The sequence below is a fragment of the Cheilinus undulatus genome, linkage group 15 (assembly GCF_018320785.1).
Source record: "Cheilinus undulatus linkage group 15, ASM1832078v1, whole genome shotgun sequence".
NCBI classification, from domain to species: Eukaryota; Metazoa; Chordata; class Actinopteri; order Labriformes; family Labridae; genus Cheilinus; species Cheilinus undulatus.
This window is the reverse complement of record NC_054879.1, coordinates 6,287,972-6,304,584: the sequence shown is the minus strand read 5'-3', so window position 1 is coordinate 6,304,584 and position 16,613 is coordinate 6,287,972. Positions and strand designations below refer to the sequence as shown.

Here is a 16,613-nt window from a genome sequence, read left to right as displayed (position 1 = left end):
AAAACCAGGAAGCAAGCAGCATAGTAGAGTGTCAACAATGAATCCAGCACCAGTTAACCCTTTATGACCTACCATAGAACAAGTCCGGCAGAGCATATTTTTATCTATTTACATGCTGTAGTGTCATTTTTTGGAGTATTTGTATTGGCTAAACAACAATACAACCCTTAGAACCCAAATTTTAATGATACGTTTGTGATAAATCCATAATAACAAATTAAATTGCTCAACAGTGCAAAAAAACACAAGAAAAATGTAAAGTTTTTTGTTTTTTTAAACATTTTCCTGATGTCATCACTGTATCCCTCAAAATTGTGATTGTAAAAAGTTGCACAAGATCATTTCAAACCACAAAAATAATTTTAGTGTGTTCATAACTTCATTTTTGAAATAAACTAATTTTTATAAACTGTGGCAAAAACGACAACATCTTTTTTCAAAAAAATAAACTATTTACAGAAGTGCAATCAAATGTCTAAGGTGCCAGATACTTTTAAGTATACATGTGTTTGAAGAAGACCATGTTAAAACAATAGTAAGTGCAACCTGTGACCTGCAAGAAAACAAAACAATTATAGTCCAGATTATATTATATTATAATATATTATATTATATTATATTATATTATATTATATTATATCATTTTATATTATATTATATTATATTATATTATATTATATTATATTATATTATATTATATTGTTTTTGATGTGTGTACTTTGTACTACATTTCTGCAAAAGAAGGAAGGATATTCCTTGAAGGAAACAGAAATCTGGAACAGACTGAATGTGTGAAATGTTAGTGTTACTCCTTTGGTTTTATATGCAAAAAGAATTATTGCTCTATCTCATTTGGTTACAGTTCTACCTGCCGTTAAAAATAGATGAGCAAAAGGGAGCACGGTGATCCAGTAGGTTTTAAAGGGTTAAACTGTGACACAACCTTTAAACATCAGACAAAGTAAGTGATTTAAAAGTGACATTAGAATGTCTGGCTGTGTTTTGTTACTTCTGAGATTTCAAACATAACATATAATCAAGTACTTAAAGATCATTTAGAATGTAATTACATTTTAAATATATATGGTTTTAGTTATTGTATATGACCTCTCATGGCCCACCTATTGTACCTCCTCTGGAAGCACTGCAATAGGACATTTATGAGCAAGCAGAAACATTCATGCAATTCAATCTAAACCATCGTCTAGCTAGAGAAGAACTGTTTGGTATCAACAGATTAGTACTGCTGATGGTTGATGGGCAGGTTGTTGTTTTAATATGCCGGCCTTGGCTGTTCATTCTTATCTAGTGGACTAAAAAGAAACTGATCCAAATCTATTATCTAAATATGTGGCAGATAAGAATTAAAACTGCTGAACTAGTCCTTTATGTTGCTGTTTAAACCCTGTGCTTAAAGTGAAAGAGCAAAAGTGAGGGTTTAGTAAAGGAGTATAATATTTACATGCACAAGTTGAAAATAATCAAAATATTTGACCTAACTGATTGCATTTCAAGTTTTTAAGAAAAGGAGATCATTTTTTTGAGTATGATAAGATTTTAGTTTCTCATCTGCTGCAATTTCCTTATGTCCTCCACATCTTTAAAGGGCTCTTCCACAGAGTTTGGGGCATCATCATTGCAATGTTGAAGTTGGACTTTTCCAAATGAGTGGGTAACTTCTCTCAGGGTGCAAAAGTGTATAATGTCAAAGAGCATTCTGGGAAAACTGTGCTGATTGAGGGATGATTGTCAAATAATGTAAGTGCAATGACGAAAAATGATTGAGTACTGTTCACTTAAAACTAAAATTGTGCTCTTCCAACTCTGAAAAGTAGAGCTTAAATAGCTGTTTTGGATTTTAAAGTGAGCACTGTTTGCAGGTTTTCACTGATGGCGTATTGTTAATAAGTGCAAACAACTTCATATCAAAATGCCCAGAACTTAAATTTAATGCAAAGATCATGCTCATCTGGATCAACTTGTGAACAAGGGATTGCCCTATTGGCCTGCCACTGAGTAGAGCGTAACAGTATCTAAAACTCTGTCCAGTTTAAACCACAAATGCACGCATGAAGCCCGTACAATGATCATGAACTTTGCATGTGACAGGAGAGATGTGCATCCTCATGCAAAGACGCCACCATTGGTTTATCAGTCTGTCATTTGATTTTCATAACATGAACCACATGCTCAGCGCTCATACAGCAGCTGGGTGATAACTAAAACCTGTCACCAGAGACGCACTGATGTGTTAGCATGTTGCCGTCATGTGATGGGAAATAGAAAGTCATGGTGAGTCACGGCTGGCTCTGCAGATCGTCTGTCTCACTCCCTGCAGCTGGCTTTTTGCACTTAAACTGCTCCTGCACTGTATATGAATCTTAATGAAAACATCTCGGCTGTCTCACCACCTCTCCATCGATTCAGGGAGCAGAGCCAGGGCAGTGCTTGACACAATGTGATACGTTATAGATTACAGATTAGGATCTTATATTGCAATCAGGGCCATAATAGATTAAAATGCTTCAATATAGTGGCATAATAAAATAACCCCTGTCTGACCAGGGCATGCAGAATACAACTGTGATGTTTGTGTGTCTGTGTGGGTGCTGATGCAATCATATCAAGAGTTTTTATGAGACATCTTAGCTTACAGCACAGTCTTTGTCGACAAATACAGACACGCTTTTGTCAAAATAAGATAAATGTGTGTGTGCTTGTGCATTTTCCACTCTATAAACCGATGATAAACAGCAGTTTTTGTTTGATGAAACAAGGAAAAACACTATTTATGCTGTTCTAACCATAGTAAATGTTCTATAGGTAGAAAAAGAAGGTAAAATGCACCTAAAAAGAGACATTCAATTGCCAGACATGGTGGAGACGAGTGTGTCAGAGATGTTGCTGACAATCATCAGGTGACCGTACGTCTGCCGCCCCGACCACCACCACTTCCTCACATACACACACCCTGTGTCTTCTGCTTGGCCTCTTTGCCCTCTGAACCTAACAGCTCAATTTCAGCCTACCCCTGCACACACTCCCTCACAAACAACCGCACACACACGCTGCAGGCATCGGACGCCTGTGGACTGAAATAGCTCAGCGCAGCATGACACTTGTAAATAACAACCTATTAGACTTGAGCTGCTGCCACTAACTCTGCTTCTCACACAGGTATGATTAAACAGGTTCTGTTCTGGAAGCAAACGGAGGCTTAGGCAATGTTTAAACACCGCAAAAGCCTTAAAATATAGAGCAGGCACAAATACACAAACTGTATGTGTTCACCATCATAAATAAATCAGAGCCTGTTGTTTCACCCAGATTCTCTCCTTCTGGGAATCTACTGGACTTTAAATGGATGAAAGAAATTCAAAGAGAAAGAGGAAATAAGGGCAGCGGAGGAGAGGGGATGAGAGAGAGCACAGAGAAATGAATCAAACTGATGTGGGGATAGGAAGAGAAGATGAAATGACGAAGACCAGGAGACAGTCAGAGAAACATGTTTTTCATTTCCACAGCGCAGTGTGAGAGTAAAACAGAGCGCAGCACCAAGCGCCTTTTTCAACCTTTCAGCCTTTTTGAACAAACAGCCAGCCGGTGAAATATTGATGCTTCAATTCCAACAAAGAAATGTCTGAATGATTTCAGTACATCTGAGTGGGGAAATTCACCTATCCATAATTGATACAGCTGAAATGTTAATAACTGGGATGGGAAAGCACCGGAACAGAGAGGAGGGAAAGTTTGCAAGAGTGTCTTTCTGTAGAAATCTGCTCTCTATCTGTGGCCTTTTACACTCATGGTGCCCATTAGAGCCCTAAGAGCCAAAGGCCTCTGCTCCCCAAGAGACATTCATACAGGACATGACCCTCCACTCAAGATAAGACGAGTAGTTTCATTTTCATTTACTCTTCATTCTCAAAAACAAAAGTTATTTTGTTTTCATAAAAACACCCATGGGCATTTATTCAGAGACAGCTGTTAAAGTAACAAGCAGATCACAACCTACCCTCTATAACTCGAGACGACAAAATCATTTTCCCATGACTTACAAAAGATTCTTTCACATTTGGTGGGATCTAGAGGACGACTGAACCTAGTAGCTGCAGAAAAGCACACATATCAAACTATATGGACAAAAGTTTTGGCCAGCCTGACCACCAGGGACTGTAATGATATTGTATTCAAATGCATGTACTTTAATATGGAGTCCCCCCCCCCTTTTTGTAGCTGTAACAGCTTCTATTCTTCTTGGAAGGCTTTCCACAAGATTTTCGAGTGTTTCTGTGGGAATTCATCCTGCAGAGCATTTATGAGGTCAGGCACTGATATAGGACAAGAAGGCCTGTCTCACAATCTCCATTACAGTTCATCCCAAAGGGACCAAAAGTTGGAATTGAAAGGGCCTGTCGCCACATAGTTGGAAGCATAGCATTGTCTAAAATGTCTTGGTATGCTGAAGCATTAAGATTAGCCTTCACTGGAGATAAAGGGCCTAGCCAAACCCTGAAAAACAGCCCCGTACCATTATCCCTCCTCCACCAAAATTCTCAGTTGGTACAGTAACATGAGGCAGGTTAAGTTCTCCTAGTGTTTCCATTTCCCACAGTTCAGAGTCAGTGTGCTTTACGCCAGTAGTCACAGGACCATCAACCCCTTAGCAGTGTTAATTTCGTCGACCAAAACTATGACTAAAAACGATCGTCAACAGCCTTTTTCCATGACAAAAACTAGACTAAAACTAACAAAAATAGATCTGTGATGACTAAAACTGACAAAAACTAAGTTTAGTTTCATCAAGATGACTAAAACTAGAGTAAAATGTCATTTAGTTTTCATCGGACATTCAAAATCCATGATATTTCTCCACTCTGTGGGTAAATCTATCAAAGAACAATGTAGCTGTCGCTATTCTGCCTCTCAGCTGTAGAAAGCAGGGACTCCAGGTTTGGCAGGGTGCAAAGAACACATTACCATGATCTGGTACCAGATTTAGGCAAGAAATTAAATCCTTGGACTAAAAGTAAAGACTAAAATGTGAGGACTTTATATGGACTTAAACTAGAATAAAATGTTTTGAGTTTTCGTCGACTAAAACAAGACTAAAACTAAAAAGGGTAGAAATTACTTAAAATGTAGCCAAAACTAAAATGCATTTCATTTAACGACTAAAACTGAGACCTAAATTAAAAATAGCTGCCAAAATAACACTGCTCCTCAGGGAGAACTGCAACCCAAATTTCTGAGATGTTTTGGTCCATCAGATGTATTTAATGAAAAAAATAGTGAGACATTACAAAGAGTGCAACAAAACAATGAGATAGGGCAAAAAATGCATTTTTCATCGTCTCACAGACAATTTGGCCTGTTTTTTTCCCAGGTACACATCCGTGACCCACTAAAAGGGCTTGACGACCCACTTTTGAGTCCAGACCCACCAGCTGAAACCCGCCACTCCAGCCGACGCTTGGCATTGTACTTGGTGATGTGAGGCTTGCAGAGTCAGAGACTTTTATGCACCATGAGTCTTGGCAGTAGTTGACCCTGTTCTGTGATTTTACATGGTCTTCTACTTCATGGCTGAGCTGCTGTTGTTCCTAAACTCTTCCACTTTCTAAAAATACCACTTACAGCTGACTGAGGAATATTCAGCGGGGAACATAAGCTCTTCAGAACAACCCATTTTGTATCACAAATGCGTGCAAATGGTGACTGCATGGCTAGATGCTTGACATTACACACCTGTGGCAACATGTCTGATTATAACACCTGTTTTAACAACTAGCAGGTGTCCAAATACTTTTGTCCATTTAGTATGGATAGCTAGACAGACAGATAAGAGGTAAACTTTTCTGTGCCTTCGCTTGTTAACCACTCTCCTTCCTCTCTGCATGCCTTCTTCCATGTTTCCCAGCATGCCTCTCTGTCTGCCTTCATGACTGTGTTCTGTATTTTTAATTCATGCTGCAGACTGTCTGCCTTTCTTTCACTCTCACCATGTAACCAAAGCCATACAGCCAAAAACAACGATCAACACCAAATCCTCTAATCTGTGTTAATACTTTCTGAAGTGTGAAAACCATCATGGAACAGCAAATGTGTTGTAATTAGACTTTGATAATTAGAGGCAAGGGACAGAGGGAGGTCCCAATGTGATTATTATGGTGAAAGGAAAGCCAGAGTAGCAGGAGGAGAGTGGGCTGAAGTTCACCAAATACATCCAACAACTCTTACAGACAAGCTGGTGGAGACATACTCCACACTAGTGCAGTCAAAACTTCTTAGTTCACGCTCTTCCTTCATGAATTCCAAATCATCACCTCTTTGTTTGCCATCCAAACTGTGCTGTAAAAATCCCTTCAACCACTCACTCATAAATCATCCATCCAGTCTTTACCTGCAGTCCAGTTTCTCAATCTCAAAGTGTGGGTTGAAGTTGAGGACGATGCGTTGTGAAGGCTCAGGGGCTGTGATGATCCAGCGGCAGTTCTGGTGAGGTGGGTACTCCAGCGGGTAGCCGGGGGTGGTGATGTAGCCGGCATCGCTGGCATCTAAGTAACCTCCACATGGCTCAGAAGCTGGGGAGAGAGGAAGAAGAAGGATGGTGTTAGAAAGCAAAATAAGCTCAAAAAAAAGTTGGGAAAAGTCGAGTGGATGCAGCGGCATGTTTACTTTCTTTGGCTTTGGTCACCTTGTGTAACAAGTGAGAGTATGTAGATCTATTATAAGCTCAATATTTATAGGTTTAAGGTTTTGCAGTATCTTAAATATTCCCAAAAGTTTTCAAATATAGAAATTCTTAATTTAATAATTGTGACTGGACGTGTTGTTTTATGGAGGCTGCCATTGGTTGTAGCCCAGACTCATCCCTGTAGCATGGAAACCCCCCATGGTTCAGATTAGAGCTGTACAAGATGGATCCAGTCCATCTGCTTTGCAAGGCTGATATTGATCTATAAAGTGGGGACAAAGTTCTACCAAGGTTGTGACAGGTTATGGACTGGCATGCCGTAAAACTGAAGCATTTAGTGACGACATTTAGCACAAGAATGCACACTCCAATCTGTGAGGAACAACAGGAGGAAGCAGGAATAAATAAATGAACGCTGGTGAATCTTCATTCCCAAACAGGGCAATGAAAAGACTGATCAGATAAACCTCCAGTAACAATGCTGTTAATATCTGAGGTCAGTTTACATATTTGATCATTAAACGTGATTTCAATCCGGAAAAGTGGTTAGACGGATAAAACATAGATAAGAGTTGTGTTTGCAGAGGCAGGATATGGGAAACAAAGACATGTGTGTGTAAGTGTCCATGTGAATCTGCGGTCAAGGGTCAGCTCAGCATCATGCCATACAAAGAGCCCATTCTGACCTATGAGGACTGGCACACACTCACACAATGACACACACATGCGGTGAATAAGCCCTCCAGATGCCTCAGTTACTGTCACAGAGCGGATCCACTTGTCGGTGGTCATACGTCTGCGTCGTGTCACGTACAATGCCAGTCTTTCACGGCTGCAGATGCACCCTGACATTGATGGCTAACTCATATGTGTCTGTGACACCCAACGATATAACACACACATCTCCACTGTACTACGTCTGTGGCACCTATTGTACACCATGCTGTCTGTCCTGTTTGATAGACTGCAGACATGAGCTCATCCTCTTCATTGTTTAAAAGCTGCAAACTTAAACCATCATGCTGGATTTTCTTAATTTCTAATGTAATGACACAGTATTAACCAGAGTGTGACAGAGACCTAAATTTATGTATTTTGATCTAAATTTGGTGTAAAATAGTGTCAAACTATTACATTTCCATGCCTGATAACTAAATGCTTTCTAATGTTTAACCTACTGCTCTTATTAGAGTCTTAACCCTTTAAAGGGTTCTTCATGAAAGAGTTGGAAATTCTGAATCTAGGCCCTAGAATATTATTGGTGGAGATCCCAAGACTGTTTTTTTTAACTTTTGTCACTAACACATATATTTTTCATTATTATAGTGAAAATCAAGGCCAATGAAGTGACCATATAGGATTCCTCGCCTGTTTATGGTTAAAAAAACAAAAAAAAGAAAAAACACAACCATTAAGTGTATGCATATAAAATGTTATTTATGGAAAAATAAACACATTTAGAGGCTTATGAGTGTTTAATTGCACATAAAAACGTTATTTAAATGCAAAATAAGTATTTTATACACATACTATTTTTAAGAGAAGCCATAAGGAGGAATAAAAATGCTGCTTCTCAGTCAATCTTAGAGCATATGGCATCAAATAGAGACAGGTCTAACTTCATCATTATCTGAGATGGTTTCAGTGTCTCCTGACAGGGTCGGGAATATCAAACTTGGCGAGTTTGTCTTTAGATTGTTCTTTCAGAGGCAAGACACAACTGGCCTCAAAATAATATATAAGTAATTGTGGTACTAGTTTTAAGATGAAATCCTGACAATGTTGATCTCATTTTAAAACAGACTACAGCCCCGAGTTTGCAAACAGATTCAACGACAGAGTGATTTTTTCACAGGTTACCTTAAGTTAAAGGAAGTAAGTGAATCACAGAAATAGAGAGAATCAGCTGATCTAAAGTTTTACATTTACAAAACTTCTACATTTCTTTAGTTTCATGTCCACACTGATGAAACAGGCTGCTGTGAGCCTTCAGGCTCTGCTTTGTGTACTTAAAATCAGGTACTGACAAATGACAAGAAACCCAGTGGATCCCAACAGTAGGGATCTTTGTCGAGTCCAGAAATGTTCGATTTAAGCGGATATTAGTCTGTTTTTCTCCTGTTTTCACCCACTCCTTACAGAGTGCCTGGCTGAGCAGTCATGTCCCGCACTTTAAGGGACATCAATGCAAACATTTTGTGTGTCCTATTCCACACAGGTAGGCTTGGCACTCCTAAAAAAGGGTGCCAAAAAAGTGGGATGGTGCGGGTCACTTGCTGGGGACCCTCTCCAACTTTGATAATGAAAACACACACACACACAAAAAATAACATAATGTGCTGTACCAAACTCAGTGGAAATAACCTTTAAGAGGCAAGACATCACTGGCTTCCGAATACTACATAAATTATGGAGGTACCAACAGTTCTGTCTTATAATTCTAACAGGAAACTCAGAATTTTACCAGAAAGAACTGATTTATGCTTTGTAAGTATAACCAAACAGTGATATTGTTGTAAAACTGACAAAAAATAGCTTATTTTTCACTATTCATCCCACTTATTTTTCCTAATAATTCCACCAGAATATATAAAAACATCACAAATATTAAATGTCTAAATTATTTAATCTCACAGTAAAAATAAAAAATTATATGGACCACATAAGTGTAATTAAACTGTTAAAAAGGTGATAGAACTGGTCAAAAGTCACACCTGTTTTACTGTTAGTACCTTGAAATTTTCTATAAATGAGTAAAATTTACCACTGAATCACTCTTTAATTTTTTACAAACCTGTGACAACATCAAATTACACTATAGAGTGATTTGTCAGGAAAATACACTTAGTTTGGCCTGGTATCTTAATATAGACATTTGACATCCCTAAATGGAAGTTTCTGCAAACATGGATCCTTCATTTTTTTATGCTAAAATTGCATCAATTGCTAGAAAACCTATCATGACTTAAGAACTACTATTTGTCGGTATAATGTGTGAGTTTCATCAGCTTGTCATGGTTAGTTATGATTTTAGGGCCATTTTTGCAACCAAAGGAGACGTAAAACTACCTTATTCAAGTTCTGGAGGAAACTGGAAGTTTGAGACGTTCTTTGTCACTGCTGATTGGTTGGATGGTGTGATGTCACTGTCCGTGATGTTGACTGATCTCCACTGATTGGCTGAGAAAAATCATTTTGGGTCTATTGCATAAGAGAGGCCATGAAGGAAGTCAACAGAAGTGACCATTTATTTATTTGTTTATTTGTTAAAAGGATCCCCATTAGTTGCTACCCTATAGCAACTAGTCTTCCTGGGGTCCGTCAATATATGGTTCTCTGCCCCCTAGAGGGTTAAGTGAAGTTTTTCCAATGGTAGAATCCGTTCTTGTTGTTTGTTGAGTTGACTCTTATTCTGAAGGACTTCGTCTAAATGATTCTGTCCACACTAAAATGTTAATGCAGCAAATATTTAGACACAAGCAGATGCATTCCCAATAAACAATTCGGACAAACCACAGCCACATGATCAGGCAAATTTGGATAAACAGCATCTGCTGTAGTCGGCTGCTTGCTGGGAAGCTTTAGGCCAGTGAGAAACCTCTTAGATAATTTCCTGTTTATAGAAGAAAAAACAAACTAACCATCAAGCTTTTGACAGTCTATATTATTGTTTCAATAAGGGCTGAATGTGGCCCAAAAAACTGCCTCACAAAGGATTCAAGCTGTTGGGTCACTTCTTCGTCAGTGCCGCCGTCTCGCCTGCTGAGCTATGACGTTTTATTTATCGCCGCTGTGCTGAGTAGGGTGTCATAGCCAAGTCAAACTACTCAGCAGAATATAACATATTTTAAAGCTTTAAATAGCCCGGCTACTGTAAGCCAACTCTAAGAGGAGTCACACATGCAGACATTAACACGTACACGCAAAGCATAAACACTCTCCCAGACACCATGTTCAAAATCAGTTCAGCTGGGAAGCAAAAAAGACCCACAGCATCTAAAATCTTTCCTCACACCTGCAGATGCATTCGTGTCTTCCTACTCAAGAGTCTGCAAATGGAGATAAAAGCAGAGGTCAGATCTCAGCGCAAACAGTGATTGACACTCTGGCATCTCTATCTGGCATCTAACTCACACTCTCTGCAAACAATTAGTGATCCCCCCTCTCCGAATCTGTCTTTATCTCTCTGCTCTGTCGCTCTCTCCCTCCTCCGTCATGCTGTGAGCCAACTAGTCCTGTCTATCTCTGATCGCAATCTCCCCGGTGACCTGCGGTAATACAGGAGTAGAGTTACAGCGCCCATGTAACCCGGCCAGATGCATTTCATCTCAGCACCACCTGGATTAGTGTTTAACCACCGTGGAATCTCACAGCAGCATCAGCCAAACACCACATTTAGCCCACTGCTTAGCTAACTGTCTCTCTTGACCAAAAATCTGGGTGATGCAGAGGCGATGCAAGAGGGAAACATCAGAGGTAGTTCGAGAAATGTTACTGATTAATAACCTCATGTTTGGGACTCAGCAGGCAGATTAGTTGTTTTTGGATCGAGCCTTAAAATGAGAGGAGAACACATGTGTGCTCATTAAAGTCAGTCCTGGGTCCAGACTCTGAGAGGGATGCTGAAATTTGTGTTCCTCTTTCAAAATAAAGGATAACTTTCAGAATGTCCTCAGTTCTTATTGGATATACAGAATGAAGACATTAAAAGAACAAAAGGACATGTGTGCAACTCCGTCTAAAGTAGGGACTTATGAAGCAGAAATGACAAGCTATCAAAAAGTATGTTCATTTATGCACTCAGTACTTAGTTAGGGCCCCTTTTGCTTGTAAATGTACTACATCAATGAAGTGTGACTTGGAGGAAATCAGCTAAGGTGTCATAGAAGGCCAGGTTGCTCTGATAGCAGCCTTCAGCTCGTCTGTATCGCTGATTTTCGTGTCTCTCCTCTTCCTTTAGGCAACAGATTCTTTACAGGGTTCGTGCCAAGGCAGGAACTGGTCAGCCAAGGACAGTAAAGCACAGTCAGCAAATTATTTACTGGTAGTTTTGGCACCATAAGCAGGTGGTGGAAAAGAAAAACAGCATCTGCATACAGCCTGCTAGCATAGCAGAGGCATAAAATGTTCTAAAATCTCCTGGTAGACGGCTGTGTTGACTCTGGATTTGATAAAGAACAGTGGAATACCAGTAGCAGAAGACATGATGTCCTAAATCAGCGTTTCCAAAAGTGGGAGTGGGGACCAATGCCGGGGGTTGCAAGACACTAAGAGGAGGATGAGGGATGCTTCCAAGAAACAAAGACAAATCTAGAATTATTTGAGGTGGTATATGTTGTCCATTAGATTAAAAATATAACCTTAAAATGAGTTAACTTTAAAATAAAACAATAGTTAATAATTTAAATGTTGGTCTTTTTGGTCAGATACAGCCCTCTAACACAAAGTGGGGGTCAGAACCCCTGGGGAGGGTCATGAGACACCTTGGGGGATTTTCCATAAAAGATAGAAATTTAAATGATTCAAAGTGGTATATTTTATCCATTTTTGTAGAAAGTATACTCAAATTTAGCTGCATTTCAAATAAAACCATAACTATTAAGTGAAATTTGTGTTTCAATATAAGTAATGCATAAAAAACATACATTTGTACATGATCCATTGTGCACCATCATATACTTTAACCATCTTAAAGGACAGTGGGGGTCCCCACTCTCTGGCACTGTTATTTTGGGGGTAATGGGCTGAACAGTTGGGAATCCCTGCTCTTATTAACAGTTAAGGATGCTTTTTTCATTCTTCACTGTCTCATGAGCTGCAAGCTATGATAATCAAGATTTTAAAAAATAATCTTAAAACAAAATCTTAAGGCCTAATCAGTCTAGAGCAGTGGTTCTCAGTTGGTGGGTTGGGACCCAAAAGTGGTACAAAAAGTTCTTGCAGCATGTTTTTTTTTTTTGTCCTGTCTCTTTGATTTGTCAAATGTTTTGTCAGCACTGTTGAACAGTTGTTCAAAATGACCTGTGTCAACTGAAAAATAAAGAACACCTATAACAGATCTATTATAAGGACAAATATTTTTAGTTTTAAGTAAACAGTGCTCGATTACTCTGAGCCTTTTTTGTCATAGCACTTAAATTATTTAAAAATCATCCCTTAATCCGTATAGTCTTCCCAGAATGCCTTTGGGCATTAGAATCTTTGGCACCATGAGTGAAGCACCACCTGTGAGGACCAACTTCAGCATTGCAAGGATGATGTACTTAACTCTGTGGAAGAGGAATCTCTGGGTAGAAGTGCACCATTTAGTCTTTATTACTTGTAGTAAATAAAATTAGCTCACTTTGGCTGGCATGACTGTTCAAAATTAGGGGTGGTATCCCTGTAGGTGAGAAACATGTAAACTATATATTTTAAATTGAGTCACTCTCAAAAACATTGATTTCCACTACTTAAAAACTTTTGCATTATCAGTTAGGACAACTATTTTGAGTAGATTCAACTTTTTCAGTTTTACTGTGTATATGAGATCCAAGCTGTACTACTTTACATTAAAGAGCATTAAAGAACATGATTGACCAAAAAACATCTGAAATTCTGGTCATATTTTCTCATCAAGGAGTTGTTGGTAGGCCCTGAGGCTCAACGAGTTTAGAACCATTGATCTAGAATCTATAAAAACTTTGTATTTATGAAAAAACAACTTTTCCCACAGTATTCTAACCTTTGAGACTCATGGTGCCGTACCATACGGTTTTCTTACGATTGCTTAATTTAGAAATACCCAGTTACTGAAACTTTTACCCTCCTCTCTGTCCTATCATCAGAGAAAGTATTATATGGAGTGATAAATCCAATCTGAGTAAAATTGTGCAAATCTGGGCAAATGTTGGCTTCTTGTGTTGAGTTTTATTTAACTGACTGATTGAAGGGAGTAAAATGAAGAGCATTTTACTTCCTTTATCCCGGCTCTTGAGTGCTAATTACTGGGAAATAATGAGTTTGACAAAACCCATAACGGCGCTTAAACAAGGAACTTAAGATTTTTACTACTTTTCTTGTATTTGTAGTTTGTAAAATAAGGTAAAATGCATTTCTTTCTTCCTTTATCTTTTCTTCATATCATTATTCAGGGTTTCAGCCTCTCCTCTTCACCTCTGGCACAACGCTGATACAGACAGCACCTCCAAGTTTGTGATGAATAATGTTTGTGTGGTTCAGAGCCAGGTGGTGTGTTTGCATGAAGTATGGTGCCTGATTTTCTTTAAGGGTCCATCAATCTGTACACACACACACACACACACACACACAGGTCTATAAACAATAACTCCATCCAAACAGGGCAGAAAGAGACACACTGAGGTGATGATTGCATGGATGATCCACATGTATTTGCATGTCTCCCATCTAAACACTGTTAGTGATTTTGAAGGTGTTTATTGGTTAAAGCTCACACATATCCAGACTATCAGATGTTATAATGTAAAGCTCCTACAGTGATAAAGTTAACTGCAGAACTGAAACATCCTTCATTTGCAGCAGTAACACATGCACCTCTATTTCTTAGTAATTGTATACAGCTCCCAGAAGTAAATCTATAGGAACACTAATTTGTATTCCACCCTGCAGCAGCCTGACCTGCATGCTGGGAAGAATGTGTAATGTCTTCGTACTTATGTGTCAGAACAGAGGAGATGCTGAGCTGGGTGAAAAAAATCAAGACTTCATGTCAAGAATGATCAAACTGGTAAAAGTGATAAAGATGGGAGAGGTGGGGGCGAGAAAGATTGGGTTTTGTTGCAAAGACAAGGAGCGAGGTAAACATGCATTATGGAAATTTCACCGGCGAAGGAAGATGCACTGCTAGGCTCCACCCTTTTGCGTTGCTTGTTGAATTAAAGACTCTGTTCATTAGAAACTGCTCTGACTTTGTTGTTGTCTTGTGGATGATATTTTACATAATGAGGGAGAAAAGCTGTTAAAAGTGGCATACCTGGTTTGCTTGGCAAGCTCTCAAAGCATTGTGGGATCACTTAGCATTAAGGCCACTTTTTAGAATTATTTTTGGGGCTTGTTGCCTTTATTTGGAGAGGACAGGACAGTTTATAGTGCAGGAAATCAGGGAAAGCTCAGACCAGCTTCGATACATGGGGCACAACCAAATCTCTGGGATTTCTGCAACCCAGAAAGACCTCTTTTCTACCTCTTTTTTTCAAACAACTTTCCACTTCTCATGTTAAACTCATCTATGAAACAAAAATGAAGATTAATGGGGAGTGGAGTAACATCACTACAAGGATCAAGGTGGGGAGATGAGCTTTCAGGGTATGAGTGGGCCTTTCTGCACAGCTGAGTGCTGTGATTTATCAACGTCCATCACAAGTAAGCAGCACAAAACATAAATGAGATACAGCAACAGAACAGCAGCTTACAGTATCAGTTCATGTTTTCTTACATATCAGTCTGTGGCGTAACATCCAGTAGTGCTGGGCAGTTAATCAAGTTTCAGATTCAATCACAATCTAGACTTCCTACTATCATGAAAACCAGATAATCATGAAAATAAACGCCACATTTTAGAATAGCACTAATTTGCATCCATAACTGTTTCCGTGTGTTTTTGGATTTTTTCATTGTCTTAAGGGCCTTGTGCCCCGAGTCTGTCATTTTTAGATGAGTTTTATTTGGATCCATAATCCCAAAAAATTTCTAGAACTTGGCAAATTGTTTCTTACTGTCACCAAAATAAGTAGTGAGGACAAAAATACCCACTGGGTTCAAACATCTGACAGAGAGCGTCATACAGCACCAGCTCACGTGTTGTAGTGCTGTGCCACTTTGGAGAGATGGAGAGTTACTTTTGAATACAGTCTTTGTTACACAGCTGTGAGTATAAATGTATGCCTTTACCTGTTTCATACAATGGCTGATATCCACATAGTACACCAAGAAATCACAGAGTTTAAAGTGAAGTTTCAATGTGTGTGTGTGAGAGAGAGAGAGGGATGCAGCAGGTGCTACTCTGATCAGTTAACTTCCAGCCTAAATGACTTGATTGGATGCAAAAAATGCAACAAATGAACCCTGTAAATAAATATATATTTTCTTCTTTATTAAGTAAAAATTCAGACAAAAAAAAACAGAGCAACTGCTCAGTGTGCAAATGCCTTTAACCTGAGGGTAATTGACTTCCTGTTTAGATACAGACCAGGGCTGAACAACTTTGGAAAATAATCTAATTGGGATTTTTTTTCCCCCAATATTGCAATATATATATATATATATATAGCCTAGTGATTATTCTTTAACTTTCTTTAATTCCTAAACAAGGGCTGAACAATTCTTTAAAATTATCGAATTCTGATGATTTTGACTGGATATGAATTGTTGCATTGAAGGGATTTATGTCATTTTCATATTTAATAAGAAAATAAGTACAAAAATGAAGGTAGGATTTTTTTCGTAGGCTATTCTAAAAAACGTGGCACTTGAATGATTGCATGATATGTCACGCATAACAAAATTAAAACTGCTATTTTGAAACAAATTTCAGGTCAAAGAAATATTGCACCTTCTGCAATTTTAAAATGGCAGCAGCCCATATTGCGATATAATCTAATTTTTGATTATTTCCCCAGCCCCAATACAGACCTGTTTTTTTGGTGGAGCAAAGATTTTGATATGTACTTAGTCACAGAAAAAGGATCTTGTTATTGATCAGATGCATTCTGACTTTTCCACTGAGCTGTCTGTGAGTTTCTAAAAGTGAACTGAGACATTAAGGAGCAGTGGTGGGCTTATTCTCCATCACTGCTCCTGCAGGAGGAGGCTGACAAGGCTTAACCAAAGTGTGCTAAAAGACCAGATAGAGCATGAGATTAATCATAATTTTAAAAGATGAGATCAATCATTGTGA

General features: G+C 38.7%; 1 protein-coding gene across 3 annotated transcripts in view; it reads right to left on the bottom strand.

Moving 5' to 3' along the window:
• Window positions 1-16,613, bottom strand: part of LOC121522334 (neuropilin-2-like) — a 179,868-nt gene that overhangs the window by 145,375 nt on the left and 17,880 nt on the right. For all 3 annotated transcript variants that reach the window (XM_041806563.1, XM_041806565.1, XM_041806564.1), the window contains exon 2: window positions 6,404-6,584. In XM_041806563.1, the coding sequence (XP_041662497.1) occupies window positions 6,404-6,584 (181 nt within the window). The remainder of the gene's footprint in view (window positions 1-6,403; window positions 6,585-16,613) is intronic.